Below are 23,368 nucleotides of genomic sequence, written 5' to 3' on the forward strand. Positions count from 1 at the left end.
CCATGGTCATTAGTCTCCATTTGGACATCTGTGAGAGAGACGTCCAGCTTTTCTTCTAAAATTACATTTAGACCCCAAATGCTCGGGTCAGAGACAGGTCGATCCTAGAAAGAGCGATATTGATATACTTCGTTTGTACTTACTTCCATAAGATGGTTCGAGGAATGTTACGGACAGGATGATTATTCTCTCTGTCCGCAGATGGCTTCTTAAATGGCCACTACCGATTACGGAGAGTCCAGTCGGTGAGTTTTGAATTGATAATCGTACAACCCCAAACACTTTACCTACAATTAAAAAAGATGCAGATTCTCTGCATGACCAGAATTGAGATGAATTGTGGCTTGATATAACATTTCTTTCCATTTCCTCCAATGGAGCATATGCGGCCGGTCAGCCTCACTTCGACAAGTTTGTAGCGGGGAAACATACATCTACTCTGATTGCCCGGGGGTTTGAATTTCCTTTCAACTCGATCTTTACCATTCATTCAATCCCTTCATTTCACCTAGACCATTAATTTCCATCTGGGTAAAGACACAGCAAGAATGGAAAAGGTCGCAGCGACAGATGTAGTGGGTCTAGACACCACCTTGGCTTATGCTGGACGGCTTTCCTTCGTTTTTCATAGGTATCGACTGCTCTCTACGGAGAATGAATATCTTATACCTAGTGTTGTTGAAGAACATATTAGCCTTCTCATTTCTACCATTGGTACGCTCAACGAAGTGCTTGGCCTTCTAAAACGAGAAGACGCGGGTAAAACTCAAAATCACGTCTTCAGCAACGATGGTCTTCAATTTGTGAATTTGCTGGTAGGAGAGTGTGCGAAGGTCTTGGGTAAAATTGCTCCTATGGCTACAAAAGCTGCTCAGAAGGTGGAACGAAAGAAGAAGCAAGAAAGTGCGAAGAAAGCCAAAGAGGAGATCATTGAGCCTGTCGAACCAACGCAATTACAGCTCGACGAGGAAAAGTTCTTGAAGGACCTCGAGACTGCAGTGTGGTATCGTGTAGACAACGATACACATGCCTACCTGGAGCGGTTCAAAAAGATCCAATTACATCTTCTCTTGGTATACCAAGTTGTTACTGTTGGCTTGCTTCTAGGAAATCTGTGAGTACAGAGTATTCCATCGAGAAGCAACTACTTACTAGATATAGATCCTCTGGGAAATTCGATATTGAAAAGGTCGTCTCCTGCCACGAACGTATCAACCGCACCTTCGATCTGGTTCGTGGCTCTTCACCAAGTCGGCGCCGAAACTTTCGTTCCAGCAGTAGCTCTACATATACGCTGAGTGAGTCGGATAGCGATAGTGATGCTAGCTCGGTGATTTCTAGGAGAAGACAAAAACCACGCCCGAATCTCGCCACACACTGCCCTCCACCCCCTTCACCCTTTCCGTCTGTAGACAGATGTCTTCCTCGGCCCTTCTTGAGAGCAACTGCTCCGCCCCATCCGCCTCCTGCCATGGCATATATGTCAAGACCATCAATTCAACATTCTACGTCTCCCCCAAGATTTATTGATCTGAATGTGAGTGAATTCCCCGAGACACATCCAGGTTTCCAGACACTTTCTCTACCTCTTTCCACAACACTCAAACCTTTCTTAAAAGCTCAGAGTATATGAGCCTCTACGAGTTACCTTTGCACGTGTACTGATATGATTAAGACCAAACCCCCCTCGTACGAGAGCCATAGAGGCTCCACTGCGCCGACATTGAAGCAAGCATTGCCATTAACAAATTCCCCAACATCTCCACGAGTATTATCGGATGAGAAAGGCCAGGATAACAAGGCGGATTCAGTAACAAAGAAGGCGGGGGAGGAAGAAGAGCAAGTAGTGAAGAAACACGTGGAGTAAGTTCTACGAAGAATTGATTGCAGTTTTCTAGTACTGATGATAACAGGTCCCGAGCACCAGAAGGTCAACTATTCAATTCTCCCCACAACCGCCTTAGCTTCAAAATCAAAAGTCTCTTCCGAAGCAAGGAGTCTCTTGCTACTGAGATGAAGAAAGTCGTGGAAAGTACTTCAAGCGTACTCGACGCTTTCCTCATTCAGGGTTGTGATATTAGACCAATCCCTCACTCGGCTTTTCACAGCTTGGAAGCCACGCACATGCGTACGATTCTGAGCCAATTGAATGATAATAGCTGGTTTGAGACCTTCAGTAACCTGACAAGAGTTGAGCATACTACACTTGATATCGCTCTGTGTCCCTGGGGACAGACAAAATTGCATCGAGAGGTAGTAGTGCTTAAGGTCTTACAAGAGGATAAAACAAATGTATGGATGCGTCTCATTGCTAATAAGTCTTTCACTCCTATACTGCCACAGCATCCAAACGGTCGAGTCATATTAGCCATTGTTCGAGAGCACCTGGATGATGACAAAAAATTAAGTCCGATACCTCGTGGAACTATGGGAGCGTCTATACAGCGTTTTCCTGTGCCTCCTACATCTCTAGGATTTCTTCCATCAGGCCCACCACCCCCTCCTGAAGTTCTATCAGGTCCTCCTCCCCCTCCTCCCAGAGGTATGCTATATCCGCCTCCACCTCCTGCTATGCACCCAGCAATAAGACCTCCTCCAATGACAGCACCCAGGGGTCTTAGTAGTCCCCCACCTCCGCCTCCACCCCCGCCTTCGGCCCCTAACCCACATTTCAATACAAGCGAAGCCCAAATCTACAGCAATGCTGAAGCATTAGTTGCTCTCACAACATACGCTGAGTATACGCTTCGACAAGCCGAGCCTAACGAACTCAGTCTCCGTACCTGGTTCAAGATAACCATAACCCACGAAAACAACACCGTTCGCGACATAGTCGCTCGCGTAGAATCATTCAACAAATGCGGAGGTTCTGTTATCAACTCTCAACTCCGTCTCACAGATCAACAAGCTACTCACATGACCCGGATCTTGGAAGATCTTCAAATGAAAGAACGAGATCACAGGTTTGAATGGTGTTGGGTGGAACTAAGTCTTCACAATAGTATTGGAGAAGTAGATCTTGCTGCGCGCGGTCATGCAGCCCAAACTGCATCGATGATTCATTTAATCGCTCGCAGATCTCTGAAGAGAGAGTATAAACCTTATGAGGTTTATAATCTGCTTGTGAGAGGGCCACCACGTCCAGGCTTCAACAATGGTCTTCCTCCACGACCAGGTCCAGTCGGAATACCACTACCAATGCCTGGACCTCCTCCACCGCCTCCACCACCACAGCCTAGAGCAGCATCTCCATTTATCATTGATCGCTTGAGACCACGACCCCTCTGCAATGGAAGAGTTAGATATACGAGTAAGAATGATCGCGATGATTCAGGTAGCTCAGGGAGCGATAGTGATACTACTTATGATAGTAGAGGCAGCCGAGCGAGAAGAACACGTCGTAATGAAAGAAGTATGAGACGACGTTATTCTGATAGTGAAATCTCGGATGATAGCGATGATGAAGAAGATGTGATCAAGATTCCGATCATTTTGAAGAGGGGAGATGATGTGGTTAAGAAGCTTTTGGATCTTTGGACACCGAATACAGAGAATGTTGCAAAGTCAACGGGCGGAGTGAGTGAGAGCTCCTAGTCCAAGGAACAAATTGAGGGGAGGCGGAGTTTATTCTTTTCAAATTTTAATTAAAAGTGGGATAAGGTATGCGGTATATTCTAAATAGTATGACTTTACGGCCTGGTCAATCCAACAGCTCTTATGATATTCAACATATATACATGCGTACTGGCAAATGAGTAGAGAAACTCTGTGATGTATCCAAACAATCAAAATATTACAATATTTCTGCATCGTCAGAAAGAAAGGATGAGCATCCATAATGATTCGAAAATGCTTTTGGGATATCCATGAACTTCGCAAATGTAACAATGTAACAATGAATCTCTAGTTTCTGTAAATTTTGGATCTTACATCAACTGCGGGGTGCTCCACCCCGCAGGTAAAGTTTTCGATCAAGGTCCATCATGGGTGTCGCTATCACGATGGAGTAATCTTGGAAGAAGTCATTTTCTGATTGATCTTCCTGTCTAAATGGTACTTTGCGCACTCGAACTAGCAGTTCTATCTGCTTTATTACCACTTCTTGCCTTCTTGAAGCAAGCAAATTCACTTTTACTCGCCTCCCTTAATCTCTTCAAATCTACTCTCATGCCTGGCAGTATTTTTTGTAACCTGGCTCTTGCTTCGCCATCTGTTCCTTTATCTAACTCCTGATATATCTGGCTTGATGTCTCTGTTGCTCGCTCTGTTGTGTATTGATTCATAGTCTGTGCGACGAATTCAATATCAAGAGTAGCTTGCATAAGAGAATTGAGAGGAAATCGCTGACGTTGTTTGAAGGCCTCTAAGAACTCCAGGGATACTTGCTCTAAAAGATAAGAGAGGACTTGACCGGTGAGGGATGAGGCAGTAGTAGATACCTGGGTATGGACGATAACGAGACAAAGTAAAGCCTCATATACATAAGGACGAACTTCTTTTGGTTGTTCGGTTGGTGCCCAATCCGGTGCCAGAACTCCACGACGCACGATATCGCGGAGAGTCTCAACAGTAGGTTTAGTATACGATTGGAAAAGACGGGCGTCAATTTGCCCTAGGACATCTCTTATTGTCTTGGCTTCCTCTGTAAGCTTGACAGAGAAAGCGTTCTCGAACTGCGTTGTAAGGTTTGGAACGACATCAACACGAAGCGCTTGCAGGTTGCTTAAAGTTAAAAGCATTCGAACATTCTACAAAAGTTAATTCAGTTATCAAGAAGGGGATGTAGGTTATTCGACTTACGCGATCGCTAGCATCGACAGTCCCAGCACCCATACTTGTAGCAACAATCATCGCCACAGGAGTCGCCAAACCATCGGTATCGGCGGTCCAGTCATCTTCGGCTTTTCTGACAGATCTTTCTGCATTCTCGACCATTCCACTCAATGCTTTATAGAGGGTTGTCACGAATTGACTGCGAACCATCTGCAAGAGTTTCGCTGGCGGAGGTAGAACGATCTCAGGCGCGCCTTGCTTGATTGATGCATCGGAAATGTAAAGAATTTTTTGCATGCCCGATAGAATTGCGCTTTCAAAAGCACTGAAATTGGCAGGCATTCTGGTTAAGTCTCGTTTATCTGGAGAACGCCTCCAATCTTCCAAAGCTTTGATGTTTTCGGCATCTTTGTTCCATGCTGCAAGTATTGCAGTCACACATCTTTCACGGGCTCCTCCAACAAGAGCCTTTAATCTTTCCAGAGCTGAACCATCTCCATTAATGACAGGTGAAACTCCTGACATTTCACTTGCACCGGAACCTACAAGCGCAAGGAATTTGGCCAGATAATGGACTCCACTGGCTGAATTTGACCATGGTGGCCAGAAAGCAAATTTTTCCCAAGCTTCACCTCGTCTAGGAGATGGAGGTGGTAGATTGTTTGGATCGAATGTAAAACGAGAACCTCGGAGGGCAGACGGAGTCAACGAATCGGCCGTTCTTGGTGTGCGTGGGGTGGGTGGCAGAGGTGAAAACAGTGCAGAAATATCCTCAATTGGAGGATCAACAAACAACTCGTATATACTTTCCCGAAGCATATCTACTAACTCAACTGTTCCTTGTTGCAACTCAATAATGTTCTCATCAGAAAGTCGATGATGCTCCCGAGACTTTCCGTTAATACCTACTGGTAGAGCTTTCTGTGCTCTGCCATCAATAAAACTCTGCACAGTTTTCCAGAATTCTGTTACTTCGCCAAGAATTCCTTGTGCAGAGAACATGCTATGGAGAAACGAGTTCAATTTTTCCCATAGCTCAATGATGTCTGGAGAATCGACTGATACTTGTTTGTTGTCTACTATTTGACGTCCAAGCGACCGCAAGTGAGTAGCAATAACTTGAGGGTTAGGCTTTTCAGCACTAGCTAGTCGTCGCCGTAGAATTTCAATCTCGACCTTGGAACGATCAGACGTTGCCTGTATTTTGACTTTGAGGTGATCGAAACGACTCAGTAACCAAACCCAAATAGGATTGTCTGTTACTCCTAGTTCGAGTAATATTCCAATAAGTTCCATGTGTTGATCCTGTTGGGCACCGAAAAACCCGTCTGTTCTAGTTGAACCTTGTGCCAATGATAATTTCTTCCATACATCACGTTTAAACTCCTCAATCTGCTGTTCGACGTCATGCCATACGCGAGCAGCTAGAAGAATTTGGTGTATTTGAGGATCAGTTGGTGGTGTATTTCCTAGCGTTTCGGTGAGTTTCTTTGCATCGTCCGCGAACCGTCTTGCTTTTGTATATTCTTCGACAATGCTTTCATAGTCTTTACGCTTGATACTATCGGTAATAGCAGCATTAACCTCGTAATATTCTTTGTACCGATCAACGGTTCCAACCATTACTTTCAGGCTATCTTCCTTTTCTCTCCCCCCTAATGCCGGTCCCCACACCTCTTCTGCCTTTGCGGAGACGTCTAAAAGAGGAGTTTTTATTCCAAGTACACCATATTCGCTTTCTTTCATCAATGCGTTCTTTTTTCTGTCATCTACAGGTGCCGGAATCGTCATTCCAATCTGATTACCACTACTCGCTCGAAAACTACTTCTGCTGGCATGGCGGGAATGGGGTCTAGATCGAGAAGCTGTGGGTGGTTCTGCCCCCCGATATTTCATCTCGGTGTATACATTGTCAATTGTGGCTTTGGCACGCACGAAGCGTTCGAAGTTCGATTCGACGAGGACCTTAAGGGAGGCGGACTTTTGGTCAATCGATCTGGAGAGTAGATCTAAACCTCGCAACAGGTCTTGCGTAGAGGCAGCAGAGTGAACTTGGGAGAGGAATAAGGCGGGCGAGAATGTTGTAGACGACAAGAGGAACCTGTTACCTAGTACAGTCAGTGAAAGTAGAAAAGAAACGAAAGATGGACAAACGCAATGCTATATCGTCTTGTACTGGTAGACCCTGCTGCCGTAGAACTCTAACAACACTATCGGTGCTACCTAGAGGATCTTGCTCATCCCTTTGAACCAAATTCTCTACCCCATCGCCCGACTTTTGTGCATTGGGGATGAGACTCTTGCGGTCACTAGCTCTTTCCAGGGCGAAGTATTTGGACTTTCTGCGCGCAACAGCCGCAGCCATTGCACCATTTTGGTTCGATTTGGGATCTTCATCCTCCTCATCTGAAGCATCACTTGTATCCTTATCCGCCGGCCATTCTATAGGATATGGAGATGAAAGCTGGTAATGGTCCAAGATGGTGCGCTCCATGTCCGTCATATTGAATCGTGTTTAATTCGAGATTGTCGCAACATGTATTTAAAGGGATTAATTCATAAAACAAATTCCAGCGCTACATATCCCACTTTGTATTTCCAAACTTGAACTGAATTGAACTCGAATTTCTGGAACATATTATAAGGTGTCGAGGTTCTACTTCACGGCGTCCATTCATTAATAATTTGAGCATCAATACTCATTAGGTACAGTATCGTAAATCGGGAATTGCCGATAATGATTCCGGGCCAAAACGGCTGAAAGTGGGAACAGCGGAATCCAAAGTAGCAACCCATTACTTGAGGAAAAAAGCAACTTTCCGCAAGTTAGCCGCGACTTCAAATCTTCTTTCTCTAAACTCATTTAGACCTATTTACTCTCTTTTCCCCTCCTCTTCCCTCTTCCGATATATTCTTGCATTTTTTTGGCGAGAATTCTTTTGGCAGACAGTATGTTAGCAATTAGATCTTTTGGCGCTCCTGCGCGCAGACAGTGCGTCCAAGTATCTTCACGTGCTTGGAAACCAACCGCTGTCCAGGTAAGAACATATTTAGTTCTAGCTCCTACGCAGCTATTGCATATTCAAGATTCGAACTACATGCTTACTATTTATGATTGTAGGCCCGCCGCACATATGCTACCGAAAAACCTAAGATTGCCCAATTCCACGGCCAAAAGGGATCAGATGTAAGGCATTTCCCCAACCAGAAGAGAACGCTTCCAATACCGCCCACTTTGTGACGGAACAGAAGGGACACAATTGTATACTATGGAAATTTCTCGGAACACGGACACTGACATTTCATAAGGGACTTTACACAGTTAGTTTGATTGAGGGTGATGGTATCGGTCCAGAGATTTCCCAATCCGTGAAGGATATCTTCACAGCCGCCAAGGTAAGAAGAAAATTTGAAGGATCTCGAGTCAATTCTGACACAAAATAAAGGCACCGATCAAGTGGGAACCTGTCGACGTTACCCCGCAACTCCGGGACGGAAAGACCACTATCCCCGCAGAGACGATCGAGAGTATCAACAGAAACAAGGTTGCTTTGAAGGGTCCTTTAGCAGTATGTCTATCCCAGCTATTAGTCTTTGGCCTGCGCCTGGTACTAATCTACATTAGACCCCTATCGGTAAAGGCCATGTATCTTTGAACCTTACTCTTCGCCGAACTTTCAACCTTTTCGCCAACGTTCGACCATGTCGCTCAATCGCAGGATACAAGACACCTTACGATAACGTTGACACCGTTCTTATCCGTGAGAACACTGAGGGAGAATACTCCGGTATTGAGCACGTTGTGGTAGACGGAGTCGTACAAAGTATCAAGCTTATTACAAGGGAAGCCAGTGAGCGTGTTCTACGATTCGCATTCCAATACGCCGAAGATATCAACAAGTTGAAGGTTCGAGCTGTTCACAAGGCCACAATCATGAAAATGAGTGATGGTCTTTTCTTGAGCACCGCAAACAGAGTTTCCAAGGATTTCCCAGCCGTTGAGTTTGACTCTGAACTACTTGACAATACTTGCCTGAAGATTGTTACCGACCCAACTCCATACAACGACAAAGTTTTAGTTATGCCCAACCTTTACGGAGATATTCTCTCAGATATGTGCGCTGGTCTTATTGGTGGTCTTGGTCTTACTCCTTCCGGAAACATTGGAGATGAGTGTTCTATCTTCGAGGCTGTCCACGGATCTGCTCCAGATATCGCCGGCAAGGCTCTTGCCAACCCTACCGCTCTTCTCCTCAGTTCCATCATGATGTTGAGACACATGGGTTTGAATGATCACGCGAAGAGAATAGAGACTGCCATCTTCGACGTTTTGGCAGAAGGTAAGACCTTGACCGGTGATTTGGGCGGAAAGTCCAAGACTCATGAGTATGCTGGAGCGATTATCAGCCGTTTGTAGATACATTAGATACCTGGTTTAAGGGAGTATAGACTGTACCATCAAGTGCATAAAATTTACGGACTGTTCATAAGATACTAAATCTCACAAGATTAATCGGGGAATCTTTGCTTTTAACCAGTAATTGTCTATAAATTATTGCCAAATTTTTCAATGAGGTGCTTATTGATGACATACCTTTCTGCAATATCTGACCCATTTCTCCAGTTTCTGTGCAACTTTGACCCCAGCTCCAGATGTCCACCTATCTTTGGTGAATCACGTGGTCGCACAATTGCTTGAACCTGTTCGGTTCTTGTTCGGTAATGCAGGTCAACTACAACATCCTTGGGGATCACCGCACGTGGTGAAACGCATCAATGATACTTGCCAGTCAGATTCGATTCGAATCTTGAATTAGGAAGCTCTGAAGAAATAAATCCTCCGTACTTGCGCTCAAAGCTCATAAATTGCAAGGTACAGGTAAAAGGCCGCGAATGCTAACCTCGTCAATTGACATTCTAGCCAATGAAACCTTCCAATTCGAGCTTCTAGATTTCTTATTTTGCCCAGACGGGCGAACAGACGGGAGAACAGAGCCGCAAAGATGAAGCGCTCATTAAAGCGCACTGCGGTACGACGTGCTATGGAGGGACAAGAAAGGTATAAATATGAGCCTTTGCCCTCGTCGGGAGAAGAATCAGATCCAGTTACTAGCACAGAGTCGGATGATATTCTCGAGAGTCTTGAGCAGCATCTGAGAAGATTTAAAAAGGGATCAAGGAGAAAAGTCATCAATATGGGTGTTGCAGCAGTTGTGGTCTTAGGGCTTGTCTATTGGGCAGCAGTGTGCGTTTATCTACAAGTTTCCCTTTCTATATAATCTCTCGCTAATCATGAAAATAGGGGACTTGGGCTACCTACCAACTCGTCATGTGATACTATTAATGCTGGATACTATTGTCAACCAGAGATCTCACATTCTTGGGGCCAATATTCTCCATATTTTTCAGTTCCCTCAGAGATTAGTGCCGCAGTCCCTGAACAATGTGAAATATCATTTGCTCAAATCTTGTCTCGGCATGGAGCACGAGATCCTACAGCTGGCAAGACAGCAACATACACGGCTCTTGTTGAGAGAATTCAAAATACCACTACTTCATATGGAGCAGATTATAAGTTCATCAAGGACTATAAATATACCCTAGGAGCCGATCAACTTAGCGTTTTTGGACAACAAGAACTGGTTAACTCCGGTATCAAATACTATAATCGGTACAAGTCCTTAGCTTCATCCATCACTCCTTTTATTCGTTCATCTGGTCAAAATCGTGTTGTTGAGTCTGCTCAAAACTGGACGCAAGGGTTCAATTCGGCTCGTTTAGCAGATTCGTCATCCACGGCGAATGCTAGCTACCCATTCAATATCGTTATTATCAGTGAAGAGACAGGAAGCAACAACACTCTCGACCATGGTCTCTGTATTGTTTTCGAGGATGGGCCTGACTCCACCATCGGAGACTCTGCTCAAGCCAAGTGGGCATCAATCTTCACCCCAAACATCACTTCGCGTCTTAATTCAAACCTCCCCGGTGCCAACCTCACTATGGCTGACACCATATACTTGATGGATCTTTGCCCTTTCAATACCGTCGCCTCGCCCACAGGAATCATTTCCCCATTTTGCAAGATCTTCACGGTTGCCGACTGGAAAGCCTACGATTACTACCAATCCCTTGGTAAATACTACGGATACTCTTGGGGTAACCCATTGGGCCCAACACAAGGTGTCGGGTTCACCAACGAGCTGATTGCCCGCCTCACAAATTCCCCCCTCCAAGACCATACCTCTACAAACCATACTCTAGATGACGATCCGGCAACATTCCCAGTTGACAAGTCCATCAAACTGTATGCAGATTTCAGTCATGACAACGACATGACTGGGATTTTCTCTGCTCTCGGTCTATATAATTCTACAAGCCCATTGTCAAACACCACAAGAGAAGATGCGTTTCAAACGAATGGCTATTCGGCGAGTTGGTCGGTACCATTTGCAGCAAGGATGTATGTTGAGAAGATGACCTGTGCAGGAGAGAGTGAGGAACTAATTAGAGTCATTGTCAACGATCGCGTGCTGCCATTAGAAACTTGTGGTGGTGATGAGTTGGGAAGATGCGGGCTGTCAAAGTTTGTGGACAGTTTGAGCTTTGCTACTGCAGGTGGTGACTGGGGAAGCTGTTTCGCTTCCTGAGCTGGATGGTCTTATTATGTGACATTTTAAGAAACAGAGTTCGAGATAAGTTTGTGCAAAAGATGGTAATAGCAGATCGTTTTGGTAGTAATTTCAGAAGATCGAAAAGGAAACTTAGTTAATAAAATCTTCAAATGATTAGAACTTTGCCAAAATCAGCGTCAACTCCATTAAAATCTAGAAATTCACCATGCAAGACTCGGGCTCTTTTTAACTTCAGTTGACATTTCTAGCATGAACATCGGGAGGAAAGAAACATCTAAAGATTACAACCCGCGTAATAGAAAAATTTCAACGCCTGGCTTGAGTGTGGATGTAGGACAACTCCCACTCAAAGTTCTTATATCCCAGAAAAAGGTACCCCTCAAAAAACTCCACCTTCCTTGGTTCGCAGACACCATTGGTATATATGCCTCATCTCCTAACCCCAATCCTTTAAATTTACAAACATCCAACAATACAGTTTATCGTGCAGCCTCAAAGTGATCATAACAGATATGCTGCGCCTCCAAAGATGGTCAACCCGACCCCAGCCCACCAGACGAGGTCAAGATCGATGCGATTGATAAGTGAAGGTTGCTCGATACCGCGACTGATATGCTTGGCGTTCTTGTTGAGAGGGAGAGTGTAGCCTTCCGATGTTGTGGGTTCTTCGGGTTCGTCCCCGTATCCCAGCCACCGCTTCATCTTAGAGTTCGAAGTTGACGTTGCTGCATTTGTAGGGTTGAGGGTTTCAGTAGGAAGCATCAAAGCAGGACTATAAGCTAGAAACATTGGGTTCACAGGTGTTCCGTCGAATTGGTAAAGATCAAGTCGAGTTAGTTTCGTGTAAGGATCCGTGTAGACTTGGTACTTCTGAACGTTGGAGTGTTAGTAATCCGACCTTCGTTGTATTCCCATGTATCGATAACCAATATAATAGGTGAGCGCAATTACAAACCTGAAGTGTCTCGCTTTGATTGTATCGCGTGTATGTTGCAGTGCCGGCAGTACATGGAGCAGATTCCAATTGACGACCATCCACACTAAAGGGATTCAAACTAAGAGATCCATCCGTGTTCAAGACGAATTTACCATGTTGCCATTGCATTATCGAAGACACACAGCTCGGTTTCGCAGCTATCGTATTATCAGTAATATTCTTTCGTGCAATAATCGTCTTTGCTCAAGTGTTGTGACGGAATACATACGATTTGAGATCGCTCGATAATATGCCTCTTCATAGTAGCCATCTTCGGTGAAAGAATATGAGATTCCGGTATGAGTAGGCTCGAGCAGTGTATCATTGACTGGATTGTAAAAGCCCTAATTCTTGGTGTCAGCGCGTGTCAATCGCAATCTTCAAGATTCAACCATCCTGATTTAAGAATCAAAACGTACTGGGCCAGTCAACACTGCGGCGGACTTCGTGGACCATGTTCCAACGAGCTCAGCTACATTTGGCGCTGCAGACACAGCTGACAGGAAGTATGCGCTCGCGATTAATACTGAAGGCAAAACGAGTGGTGCCATATTTGCTGGATGGTAGTTGTCGATGATTAAGTTTTTGAGTTATGAGCATGAACTTCCATTTAGGGATGGAATTCGTAACATCGCTAATAAACATTCAGCCACATCTAGCGCCAACGCAAGCAGCCTCCACTACAAATACTTAAAAATAGCAACATATTAAATATTCTAGGTATTTGATTGCTCGAGTATTTTTCCTCGTTATCATTAGGCTAATTGATAAGCTTTTGATAAGTCTAGTGCCCTTTTCTGATACTGTATTCGTAACTTTCAAGGTTGCGTGATTCAGCCATTGGTGGTTGGCCCAAAAGCAGTTTTTATACGCATCAACAATGGCTTCATCAGCAGCATTGAAATCAAGCAAAAAGGAGCTCCGTCTCTCGATTAAAAAGGTTCTGTCTACAGTTACAAATGAGTCCGTACATACACAAAGTAAGTATCCTAGTTCACATAGGAGAATGAGTTTCACACTTATATACTGCCGGTTCATTAATTTGATTAGGTGCGGCTGTTCTTCATAGACTCATCAATTTCAAACCATATCAACAGGCCACACGAATAGGGATATATCTTGCTATGCCGACTGGGGAATTACAAACGGATGCAATCGTAAGACACGCTTTGGAATCTGGCAAGCAGGTCTTCGTACCTTACCTTCATAAATCCACTTCTCAGTCACCTGATACACCTCGTTCTGTGATGGATATGGTGGACCTTCGTAGCCTTGCAGATTTTGAAGCGTTGAAGAGGGATAGTTGGGGAATTCCCACCATTCCTGCAGAGACTGTGGACGAACGAGAGAGTATATTGAAGACTGTTACGAGCAAAGGTGGTCTAGATATGATACTCTTGCCTGGGGTGGCCTTTGACATTGATCCTAAAAGCAACTTCATAAGACGCCTTGGTCATGGCAAAGGTTTTTATGACTATTTCTTGCATCGATATAGGCAGCAGTCAGGGTCACAAATGACAGATCCAGCGAATCCAGGAACAAATGTATTGCTCTATGGTTTGGCTCTTGAGGAGCAGTTCTTGAACTCTAGAGCAGAAATCTCAGTACCAGTAGGAGAGCATGATAGTCTTCTCCACGGACTATTGTTGGGAGATGGTGAGATTAAAGATGGTCTTGTGTCCAGAGAATAGATCCACCTCAATATAAACAACTCGATAGAAAGCCAGATGACCGAAGAACTCCCCTAAAACTCATGGTCCAGGTCTCACAGTACTTTTTGTTCTCATAACAACCCATTCTGAATGTACGCCTTCCCATAACCTCTTATCCACTTGCGCTCTGGATTAACGAAACATTATCACCCTTCAAGAGGATTTGTCCTAGGCCGTATTAGTAAACTGTCCCTTAAGATTCACATATTCTGAAAACTAACCCAGCGCCCTGCGACTCTCCTCTTTATCCTTTGTAGCTTGCCTGACCTCCACTGCATCATCGAGCACCAAGTTCATGAATTCGTCGAAACCCTGATAGCCCATCAATTAGAAAAGTATTATCATAACAGGGGGGATTTGTGCGCGCACTCTGATCTTTCCTTCAATTCTGATTCCCAATTGCTCATATAACCAAATAGACACAGGCGTGTGCTGTTGGAGAAGCTTGAAAATAAAGTTGATTGGGGGAAGAAGGACCTTTCGGCCACCTCCACCGCCTCGATTCATAATGAGTTTTGTTGATTTTTGTTAAAGGGATAACTCGTAAGGACACAGTCTATGGAGACTATGACTGTTATTGAAAAGATAGCTTGAGTGGTGAGAGAGTTGGGTTTGAATCCGTTAAACTCCTGATCAATTATTTAAAATTCTCGGACGCGGTTGGTTAATGGGCACCTTAAGCTTGTCTTTCCACAAGGCTGCCAAAACGGCACTAAAACTTTATTTCGCTGCGGCAACCAACAACTTTAACGGGCAGAACAAGTCAAACCTCCATCAACTTCTACAACAAAAGAACATTCTGATTCTTTCCAAGAAACCCTACAACCACAAAAATTTCATAACATATTCTTGATATACTTGGTTCCTCTTTTCAACATTTCTCTATATTTGGTAATTTCTTTGCCGATAAATTTACGAACTGTATATGAATACATCTCCCCGTTAACTTGTTATTGTCTCCCAAGACCTACCCCTCCATCAAAATGGTCGCTGTTGCCACGAACGGGAGTGGCCCGCAAGATGCCTTCACTCCCGTTATTGCGGCTTTAAATACTATGCGCGATGGTCAGCGGGGACAGAAGGAGGCGGCGCATAGTTTCTTAGAGAGTTTCCAGAAGTCGGTAGGTTGCGTTTTCTAGTTTTAATACTATTGCGCCAAACTAGTTGTTGACACAGGCTCACTTTCTTGTAGGCAGAGGCATGGCAGATCACGATTGGCATCTTATCATCAAATGCTGAGCCAGATGCGAAGCTCTTTGCGGCTACCACTTTGAGAGGAAAGGTATATATGATCACGAACCCCACCTATTCAGATAGAAATCTAATCTTATAGATTACATATGACGTTCAACAAATACCAAGCGATTCCTTACCAGCGCTAAGAAATCAGCTTTTGGAGCTGTTGAAAGTGTTTGCGACAGGGCCACGACCGATTCGAATCCAACTATGCGTTTGCTTGGCCATTCTAGCTATACAGATGACAACTTGGAAGGATGTAGTGCCGATGGTAGTATCAACATTAGGAAACTCCGCAGAAAGTCTCGCCTGCGTTCTAGATTTCTTGAAAGTTCTTCCAGAAGAAGTCACCGAAGGACGAAAGATCACTTTGACAGTATGTGGGCCGAAATACACCATTCCCGGAGCATGTGAAACGATGTGGAAAGGTCGAGAAGTTATTGGGAATATCAAAGTCTAATGCGTCAATTAGGAAGATGAGCTTCAACAGAGAACTCAGGAATTATTGGGAGATAACACCGCCCAAGTCGTACAATTGCTGATTGCATACGCACAATCATCTGGTACGTAATAACTGCTTTTTGGATGCAGTTGCAGGAGGCTAATAAACACCACACAGAATCTGCGGCGACAAATCCACAATTACTTGAAGTCATCACATCTTGGCTCCGCGAAGTACCCGTTGCCGACATAGTCAACTCACCTCTTTTACCGGTAATATTTAATGCCCTGAACAACGACCATTCCTTCGAAGCAGCAACAGACTGTCTTTGTGCTGTATTTAAGGAGACTCGTGAGGTTGATGAGTACATGCCTACCATCGAGATACTTTTACCTCGTGTATTAGCACTTCAGCCTCGCATTGCGCAAGCCGCCCAAGAAGAAGATTCCGATTCGTTCAAAGGCTTTACTCGCATTTTCGCCGAAGCTGGTGAAGCATGGGTTGTCTTGATTGCTCGTGAGCCTAAGGTCTTCCGACCTTTGGTTGAGGCAATTTTAGAGTGTACTCACAGAGATTTTGATAAGGATGCCATATCTCTTACATTCATCTTCTGGTATGAACTCAAACTCTATCTCATCCTTGAGATGTACATCGAAGCTCGTATGCAATATGTGGATGTATACTCTAGTCTCGTTGACATTATGATGAAGCATCTGGAATTTCCTACAGCCGATGGCGCAGATGAAACGGACTTGTTTGATGGTGATAGGGACGCGGAGGAGAAGTTTCGGGAGTTCCGTCACCACATGGGAGACGTTCTCAAAGACTGTTGTGAGATTATGGGTGTTACGCCATGCCTTACGAAAGTTTACGACGCTATCAAGGCGTGGATGGGCTCCTACGCTAGTCAGGCAACAGCAGCCTCTGTGCCACATTGGCAACAGCTCGAAGCACCTCTCTTTGGCATGCGTGCGATGGGGCGATTAGTCGATAGGGATGAAGACATCATACTCCCTCAAATCATACCTCTCCTTGTTCAGATTCCTCATCACGAAAAACTTCGGTTTGCAACTATCATGGTATTAGGTCGTTATACAGAGTGGACTTCAAACCACCCCGAATTCCTCGAGTCCCAATTCCAATACATTGTATCGTCGTTCACAACAGACTCCAAGGAGATTGTTCGAGCAGCTGCCATGGCTATGAAATTCATTTGCAGTGATTGCAAACACTTACTTGGTGGACAAGTAGTACAACTGCAACAGTTCTACGATCAGACTCTCGACAAATTACCAGGAGTTAGTCAAGAAGAGTTGACAGAAGGCGTTGCATCTGTTGTTGCTGTTCAACCGCCATCACAAACATATCAATTGATGAAATTATATTGCGATCCATTGATGTCTAGGCTGATGGCCTTGGCAAATCAAGCTAACGATGAAGAATCAAAGCTTAAAGTGGCTGGTAAATATCTCCCCCAACTGCGCTCACCGGATAATCACTGACAAGAATTTAGATCACATGCAACTGATCACGTTATTCATACAGATTGTTACTCCTTGGATTGAGTCAAATCAAGATCATCCGGCTGTGAAATACTGCCAAGAGATATTCCCAATCCTGTCGACTATTTTAGATTCATTCATGACTTTCACTCCAATTTGTGAACGAGTTTGTCGTGCGTGGAGATATATGATCATATCTTATCGCACATCAATGGCTCCTCTACTTCCTCAAATGGCCAACAAACTTGCAGAAGGCTTTGCAGCGTCAAGGCAGGGCTGTTTCCTCTGGGTTACTAGTGCTATCTTGCGTGAGTTTTCTGAGGACCGAGAGCATGTCGATGAACAAACCACGGAGTCAATCTATACTTTTTTTGAAGCCCAGTCGACAGCAATGTTAAAAGCCATGGCTGATCTCCCACCTCAAGATCTCCCCGACGTCATCGAGGATTTCTACCGTCTTCTACTCGACGCTTTGCTCTACTACCCTCATAAGATGATTCGATCGCACCTGTTCACGCCAATATTTAGGGCTGCCATCGCTGCTTTAGATCTCGAGCAACGCGAGCCTCTATCTGCGGTTCTACACTATATTCGAGATGTCATCAGCTACGGTGGTGACAATCCTTCAAGTTCAGCCTCTAACATCAATCCACCCGAGATTCAACAACTGGCTAGGCAGCTTATCCTCGCTAATGGCAATGAGTTAGTGAAAGGAATCATGAAAGGCATGATGATTAGTTTCCCGGGAGACTGCTTTACCGATGGTAGTGGCGTTCTTCTTGGTTTATTCGAGATACTTCCACAAGAAACTGCCAGCTGGGTTGATGGAATTCTACGCATGTTGCCAGCTGGAACCGTCAGGGAAGCAGAAATTGACCGACTAATGAACAGCATTCGAGAAAAGCTGAGTATCGGCCCTGATGGTGTTCGAAAGGTTCGCAGCTTATTGCAAGACTTTACAAATGCCTATCGAAGACGTTATGTTGCTCCCAGGGATGGGTTGGGCCGACTTGAGGCCACTAGGTTTCAGTATAGTGGTTAGAGCTCTTCTCATTGTTAACTTTATACACTCAGGGAGAGTTTTCGTATTCGACCCTCTATTTTCAGTCGTAACGATGGCATAGCGATTAGGTTATTGGCTGGTGGGGATTTTTACTTTTCTTGCTTGAAAGTAGTAATAGCGTGGTGAAAAGATTCGGGAGCAAAAGCCTGAGTGGTCAGATTCGGACCGGAGTTGGGACAATATTGGTGAGTATATCTAGGGGGGGTTTTATGTGGTCAAATGGACAGGTGAAGGAATGGGACAATTTAAGAAGCATGTTGCATGACCTTCTCTTCGTTAGGGTTGTGGAGTGTAGATGATTGTATGATGTGATATGTGATAGCATGGAGCAATGGCACAGATGTGGGCAGGAAGGGAAAAGCGCAAGATGGGTTTGGGCCGGAATTAGAAGCGAGGAAATTGATATTATTCTGTGGAAAAATGATATGTGGTTTTCATGTTCACGTGTGTTTGATGGGTTAGTTTACTCGATGAAGTGTGTCTGTGTAGAAGGACGCGGTATGGAAGGTTGAATCTTGGGACTTGTAGATGTTTCAGATTCGCAGGTGCAGTACTTCTGATAAGTAGTATAATATAATATCTCCAGGCATCCTAGTTATGGATGTGAGATGAAACTTGGAACTTGGAACAGTAGAGATCGATTTGGATGTGATGTGATGGGATGACTTGAAGTAGAATGTGTGGTATGATATACAGAGTAAGAAAAGGAGGAGGAAGATACCTTGTGAGCATGAGCATGCATTGAAGAGTTTCAACGAGAAGGGTGTATTAGTAGAGATTCTGATTAGAATTTGTAGATTACCCATATGTTATAGATTTATAGGAAGATCATAACTTGTATCTCATGAGCAATTTCGGATTTCAGTCTTCAGAGTCCAGACTTGGAGCTTCGAGCTCGGGTACGAAAATGTATTCGAGAGTTTCTTGGATTCGATACTTCGATGTATGTAGATTTGTCATGGAAGGTAGTTGAGGAATATTGGGATATAGTTGGAGTGAGTGGAGTTGATGGAGTTGATGGAGAGGGGATTTATTGATTGGGGGGGGGGGGGGGGTGAAGATAGCGTCGCTTGTTATCAGATAAGTTGTGGTTATGGATATGGATATGGATATGGATATAAGGAAAGTGAAGCAGGATATGGGAGGTGAGAAATGGCGAAATGAGGAATAACTTTGAATTTCTTAAATCAGCTGGAGTTTGATGGGTATTATCTAGGTATAGGGTACTGGGTGTCAAAGCACTATATAATAGCTATGAGTACGAGAGATACCTAGGTATCGATCTTCCGGAGATCTCTAGCTTGGGGTGTATATTTCATATTGATGGAACTGGATTTGCTTACTTGCTTGCTATCAAAATGGAAAATTTACAGGACTGCAGTTCAAAGTTTCGAGATACCTGCTAACTTATAAACTGAGTATCGAAAAAGACTTTGATTCTCATAATGCATACTTAAATCTCACATTATCATTGAGTTTCATTTTTGTAAATTTATTTATTATTTATTCCATTGGAGTCATTTCAACATACATTTCCGTTCTGGCATTGCCAACCATTGTTTGAATGTTACTCGTAGCTCAGACCGGCAAGATTAATGCCCTACTCATTCTGAAAGTATAAATGGGTGCCAAGAACATAGTATCATAACGCTGAGAGCGCATCATACGTCTCATCTCGTAAGTATCGTATCGTATCCTTAGAAGAAGCAAAAAAGAAGAGAAGCGAAAAAGCAGCAAGGGCACATTGATGCAAGTCCTATGTCTGTTTCAAAGGACTGATCAGACAGCCTACTATGGGAGGTGTCGAACTTATAAACTGAGAACATGGGATATATCGAAGACAATAATCAAACAAATTTGCACCGCAAACTCCCAGCTGATGACAACCCCTAACCAATCCTTAACCAGATAAAGCTATCCACCCATATGCACAATTGTGAAACCTCTACGTGATGCGCCTTTCTGTATGGAAGTCATGGAACGCCGAAAATGTTGCAGATATGGAGCCACCAAATGCAGAAACGGAAAGCAAAAGAAACTCGAGAGTGCGGAGAAGGGGTATTTGTTAATTAGGGACTTGGGGAAGGAGGAGACGAGAGATGTAGCGAAGCTCATATGATCTAGAGTCTGCTGGATCGAAGAAGTGACGGACTTGTTTATCATGAACATCGGTGACTGTTTGAATTTGGTTAGTAATTATGCTACCCTATGTTCAGAAGCGAAAAAACTTACAACTAAGCTGAACCTGATCGAAGAAATCCCGAACGACTTGATCAGTCGTATCATCAACAGTTAGAAGACCATTATCTGGCCGAACAAATGTTTTTGGTGGGATATCTCTCATCCTCAAGAGCATTTGAAGAACGTTAATAAGGTCATCGCCCTGGTTAGCATAAGATTGAGGAGGATTGTCAAGTGGCCACTGTCCATGAAAGTCTTCACCCTCCCAGCATTTAAAAAGCCAGGTGGACTTCTCAACACAGTTAAGAATGATGACTGTAACTAAGAACAATTCGAAAGAATACTTCGAGGACTTATTGAGTAAACGTCTCTCGAGCTCATTCAACATGCCCTTGCACATTTGAGATGCTTTTTTTTCGGCTGCAGCATTCAATTGAGTGTGAATTATAGCAAATGATCTCTCAGTTGAAAGAATGGGTTTGGTCGGACCAGCTTCTTCATCAGGTAAATCTGGAGTTTTCGCACACATTTCCCATCTGATTTCCGAATCAACGAATATGTGTACAATTGCCCAAAATTCTAAGGCGCGGCTAAGGAAATTGTCTTGCTTTTGAATTGAAATATCAAGAGCAGTTTGGAGAGTTGTCCGAATGAATTGAGAAGGTTCATTTTCAATAAAGATCGGCATCATGCGCTTAGCGTATGCTTCAAGCTTTGTGGAAAGATCGTCATTATCAGTGTCAAGGATAAAAGACGTTAGTCCAGTCTCCTCGTCTTGTGCTTCTAGGCATGGAAATGACGCGTAAATGGTGGTTCCTGGGTAGTGAGAAACTTCAATTTGATAGAGTGAGTTTTGAAAAGTCGCAGAACCTTTTGCAGCAAGTACTTGGTGGTGAGCAAGCACTGCGTGAAGTTTCGCAGAGTATAAACAAAGCTCATGTGCAACTCGTGTTCGGATGCATGGCGTTTTCCACAAACGAGCACTCTCGACGCCCTTACAAGTGTCACATGGGTCTCCTGCAGTGCATGGTTTCTTTAACATTCTGCAACGAAGACAAGAGCCAATCTTCCTGATATCAGACACCTCCTTTCTGCGGCCTTCATTAAACTTTCCTCGGACTTTGGGCTTGGTCGCCTTTTGGCCATTGCCATATTCGGCGCTGAATTCGGTGGTCATTGGATTCATAGCAATTCGAGTATGGGTTTTTGGGCTCTGTGCTTGTGGGTGACCATTTTCGAACGTATTCTCGGTGGGGTTGTGTTCTGGATATGTCATTTGACTCATCTGAGCCATTTGATCTTGAACCTGCAGTGCTGCGACTTGGCTTGCTGGCATATGGACGTCCATCATACCCCAGGAATGTTGTTGGTTGTCAGAGTTTCCATTGAACAAACTATCGCTCATGGCATTTGCTTCGACAAGTTGTCGAGTCAACTTATCTTCTGACAATTTGTCCTGGGCGACTGCATCTTCGCTCAACAACTGAGGATCCACCATGGACGGGATGAATCTAGTTGCTGCTGCTGCTGTAGCAGCCATTGAATTTGGGGACGCAGATTGAGAGCGACCAAGACCATGTTCATTGGCGTGGCCTTTTTGATTAATACCTAGAACACGTTAGTACAAGTCAGGCAATAAAAAAATTACTTGTACTGACCCTTCTTGTCGCGCTGGGTGCGAGACTCGTAACTCATAGGTGGATTGTCCAGAGTATATTGCTCTTGTAACTCAAGGTTATCTCCACGAGACATCGTTGCTTGGTTTTCGCCCAGAGGACTTCCATTACCAGGCCGATGGTTGCGGTGCTCCGACTCAGCCATGTCTCTGGAGACTTCGGCCAAAGTTTCAAGCGGAGTCATTCCTTGAAACGGTCTTCCACGAATGGCAGTCGTCTGTTGATTGTTTGCAGTTTGAATGTTTAGATGCTGGTTATTCGATCGATCTGCAATCTCGGGGAGATTGTTGAATTCAAGAACAAGCCGTTGCTTGGTAGCGCGATCCAACGCGGGGCACTTCCTGCAGATGTGACTTGTCAAAGTATCGAGTCTTCCTTTAGGGAATTTCTCTGAGCAAGCTCTGCAAGTATGATGGTAGCGATTGCTCGAATCATTTAACTTTGCACCTCTTTCGAAGTACTGAAGAATCAACGCTGTTGATATATGAGGTCAGTAAACATTCTTGTTTAGAAGATGAAAGATCGGTGGGGGATGACTCGAGTTTTTGAGAGCTTCAAATTGAAGCTATCAAGAAAATTCCAACGGGACGAACTTACGGTTAGGTTTGCGACCCATCTTGCCGTATTAATCACGTTGATTCTTTTGTTCGGATACTGGATTGACTTATTTCAAGAATAATCAACAAGAGTTGAAGAGTTGAGGATTCGAGTAATGCCAGTTTAATCCCTCACCGACAAGTAAAAGGTGTTGGCGGTGTAAGGGGAGTCGGAGTTGGTTAATTGTTGTTCCGAGTGGGGGATTGGAACTAGATATGGTGACCCGAACCACTCAATGATGTTGTGACCCATATTCAGCCACCTTTCAAATATGTACGGTAACAGGAGGTAGGTAGGTAGTTTCACAGTTTCAGAGTTTCATAGTTTCACAGTACTCTCGTTCCGTGTCTATTTTTTAAACTCTTTGCAAACCACTCCTTTTACAAATTCAGCATCAAAAACAAAAGAACGATAATGTATCTAAAAGATGCTAAATTTTACTAGAATGGCCTATTCACTTACAAAGGCTTCACTTTCCTAAAGTCTTTCACTCGTTCATTGATCTGAACCTCCATGAACACCAAGCTTTCTACTGCACAAACGTTATGACATCTGATCACAATAGTATGTATCAA

At 44.1% G+C, this 23,368-nt stretch overlaps 9 protein-coding genes across 9 annotated transcripts; 5 read left to right on the forward strand and 4 right to left on the reverse strand.

Annotated features, from left to right (window-relative positions):
* Positions 1-305: 305 nt before the first annotated feature.
* EAF01_007863 (uncharacterized protein) lies at positions 306-3,658 on the forward strand. The gene is made up of 5 exons (XM_038916119.1): positions 306-377; positions 443-1,114; positions 1,162-1,537; positions 1,676-1,863; positions 1,914-3,658. Exons 2-5 carry the CDS (start codon positions 549-551, stop codon positions 3,592-3,594), a joined length of 2,811 nt encoding a protein of 936 aa, XP_038768590.1. The 5' UTR covers positions 306-377; positions 443-548; the 3' UTR covers positions 3,595-3,658.
* A 388-nt stretch (positions 3,659-4,046) lies between these two features.
* EAF01_007864 (uncharacterized protein) lies at positions 4,047-7,276 on the reverse strand (the record flags this gene model as incomplete). Its single annotated transcript, XM_038916120.1, has 3 exons — positions 4,047-4,748; positions 4,801-6,881; positions 6,928-7,276. The coding sequence occupies 3 exons, from the start codon at positions 7,274-7,276 to the stop codon at positions 4,047-4,049; spliced, it is 3,132 nt and encodes a 1,043-aa protein (XP_038768591.1).
* A 448-nt stretch (positions 7,277-7,724) lies between these two features.
* EAF01_007865 (uncharacterized protein) lies at positions 7,725-9,190 on the forward strand (the record flags this gene model as incomplete). The annotated part of the gene is made up of 5 exons (XM_038916121.1): positions 7,725-7,811; positions 7,895-7,960; positions 8,083-8,169; positions 8,220-8,342; positions 8,399-9,190. The coding sequence occupies 5 exons, from the start codon at positions 7,725-7,727 to the stop codon at positions 9,188-9,190; spliced, it is 1,155 nt and encodes a 384-aa protein (XP_038768592.1).
* Positions 9,191-9,776: 586 nt separating this feature from the next.
* EAF01_007866 (uncharacterized protein) lies at positions 9,777-11,423 on the forward strand (the record flags this gene model as incomplete). The annotated part of the gene is made up of 2 exons (XM_038916122.1): positions 9,777-10,018; positions 10,076-11,423. 2 exons carry the CDS (start codon positions 9,777-9,779, stop codon positions 11,421-11,423), a joined length of 1,590 nt encoding a protein of 529 aa, XP_038768593.1.
* Positions 11,424-11,909: 486 nt separating this feature from the next.
* On the reverse strand, positions 11,910-12,935 carry EAF01_007867 (uncharacterized protein; the record flags this gene model as incomplete). Its single annotated transcript, XM_038916123.1, has 4 exons — positions 11,910-12,278; positions 12,364-12,542; positions 12,614-12,728; positions 12,804-12,935. The coding sequence occupies 4 exons, from the start codon at positions 12,933-12,935 to the stop codon at positions 11,910-11,912; spliced, it is 795 nt and encodes a 264-aa protein (XP_038768594.1).
* A 329-nt stretch (positions 12,936-13,264) lies between these two features.
* On the forward strand, positions 13,265-14,075 carry EAF01_007868 (uncharacterized protein; the record flags this gene model as incomplete). Its single annotated transcript, XM_038916124.1, has 2 exons — positions 13,265-13,364; positions 13,435-14,075. 2 exons carry the CDS (start codon positions 13,265-13,267, stop codon positions 14,073-14,075), a joined length of 741 nt encoding a protein of 246 aa, XP_038768595.1.
* Positions 14,076-14,208: 133 nt separating this feature from the next.
* On the reverse strand, positions 14,209-14,603 carry EAF01_007869 (uncharacterized protein; the record flags this gene model as incomplete). Its single annotated transcript, XM_038916125.1, has 3 exons — positions 14,209-14,264; positions 14,318-14,408; positions 14,466-14,603. 3 exons carry the CDS (start codon positions 14,601-14,603, stop codon positions 14,209-14,211), a joined length of 285 nt encoding a protein of 94 aa, XP_038768596.1.
* A 476-nt stretch (positions 14,604-15,079) lies between these two features.
* On the forward strand, positions 15,080-18,318 carry EAF01_007870 (uncharacterized protein; the record flags this gene model as incomplete). Its single annotated transcript, XM_038916126.1, has 6 exons — positions 15,080-15,217; positions 15,289-15,378; positions 15,430-15,708; positions 15,805-15,895; positions 15,952-17,235; positions 17,288-18,318. The coding sequence occupies 6 exons, from the start codon at positions 15,080-15,082 to the stop codon at positions 18,316-18,318; spliced, it is 2,913 nt and encodes a 970-aa protein (XP_038768597.1).
* Positions 18,319-20,404: 2,086 nt separating this feature from the next.
* Positions 20,405-22,812, reverse strand: EAF01_007871 (uncharacterized protein; the record flags this gene model as incomplete). The annotated part of the gene is made up of 4 exons (XM_038916127.1): positions 20,405-20,514; positions 20,572-22,128; positions 22,179-22,670; positions 22,794-22,812. The coding sequence occupies 4 exons, from the start codon at positions 22,810-22,812 to the stop codon at positions 20,405-20,407; spliced, it is 2,178 nt and encodes a 725-aa protein (XP_038768598.1).
* Between the last annotated feature and the right edge of the window lie 556 nt (positions 22,813-23,368).

Source organism: Botrytis porri, assembly GCF_014898465.1.
Source record: "Botrytis porri strain MUCL 3234 chromosome Unknown BPOR_010, whole genome shotgun sequence".
NCBI lineage: Eukaryota > Fungi > Ascomycota > Leotiomycetes > Helotiales > Sclerotiniaceae > Botrytis > Botrytis porri.

What these genes read in the sequence shown, in the direction of transcription:
- EAF01_007863 (XM_038916119.1), top strand. Translation starts at nt 549, where the DNA reads ATGGAAAAGGTCGCAGCGACAGATGTAGTGGGTCTAGACACCACCTTG. An exon ending in GGCTTGCTTCTAGGAAATCT is followed by an intron (nt 1,115 to 1,161) that starts GTGAGTACAGAG and finishes TACTAGATATAG; the next exon opens with ATCCTCTGGGAAATTCGATA. An exon ending in GTAGTGAAGAAACACGTGGA is followed by an intron (nt 1,864 to 1,913) that starts GTAAGTTCTACG and finishes TGATGATAACAG; the next exon opens with GTCCCGAGCACCAGAAGGTC.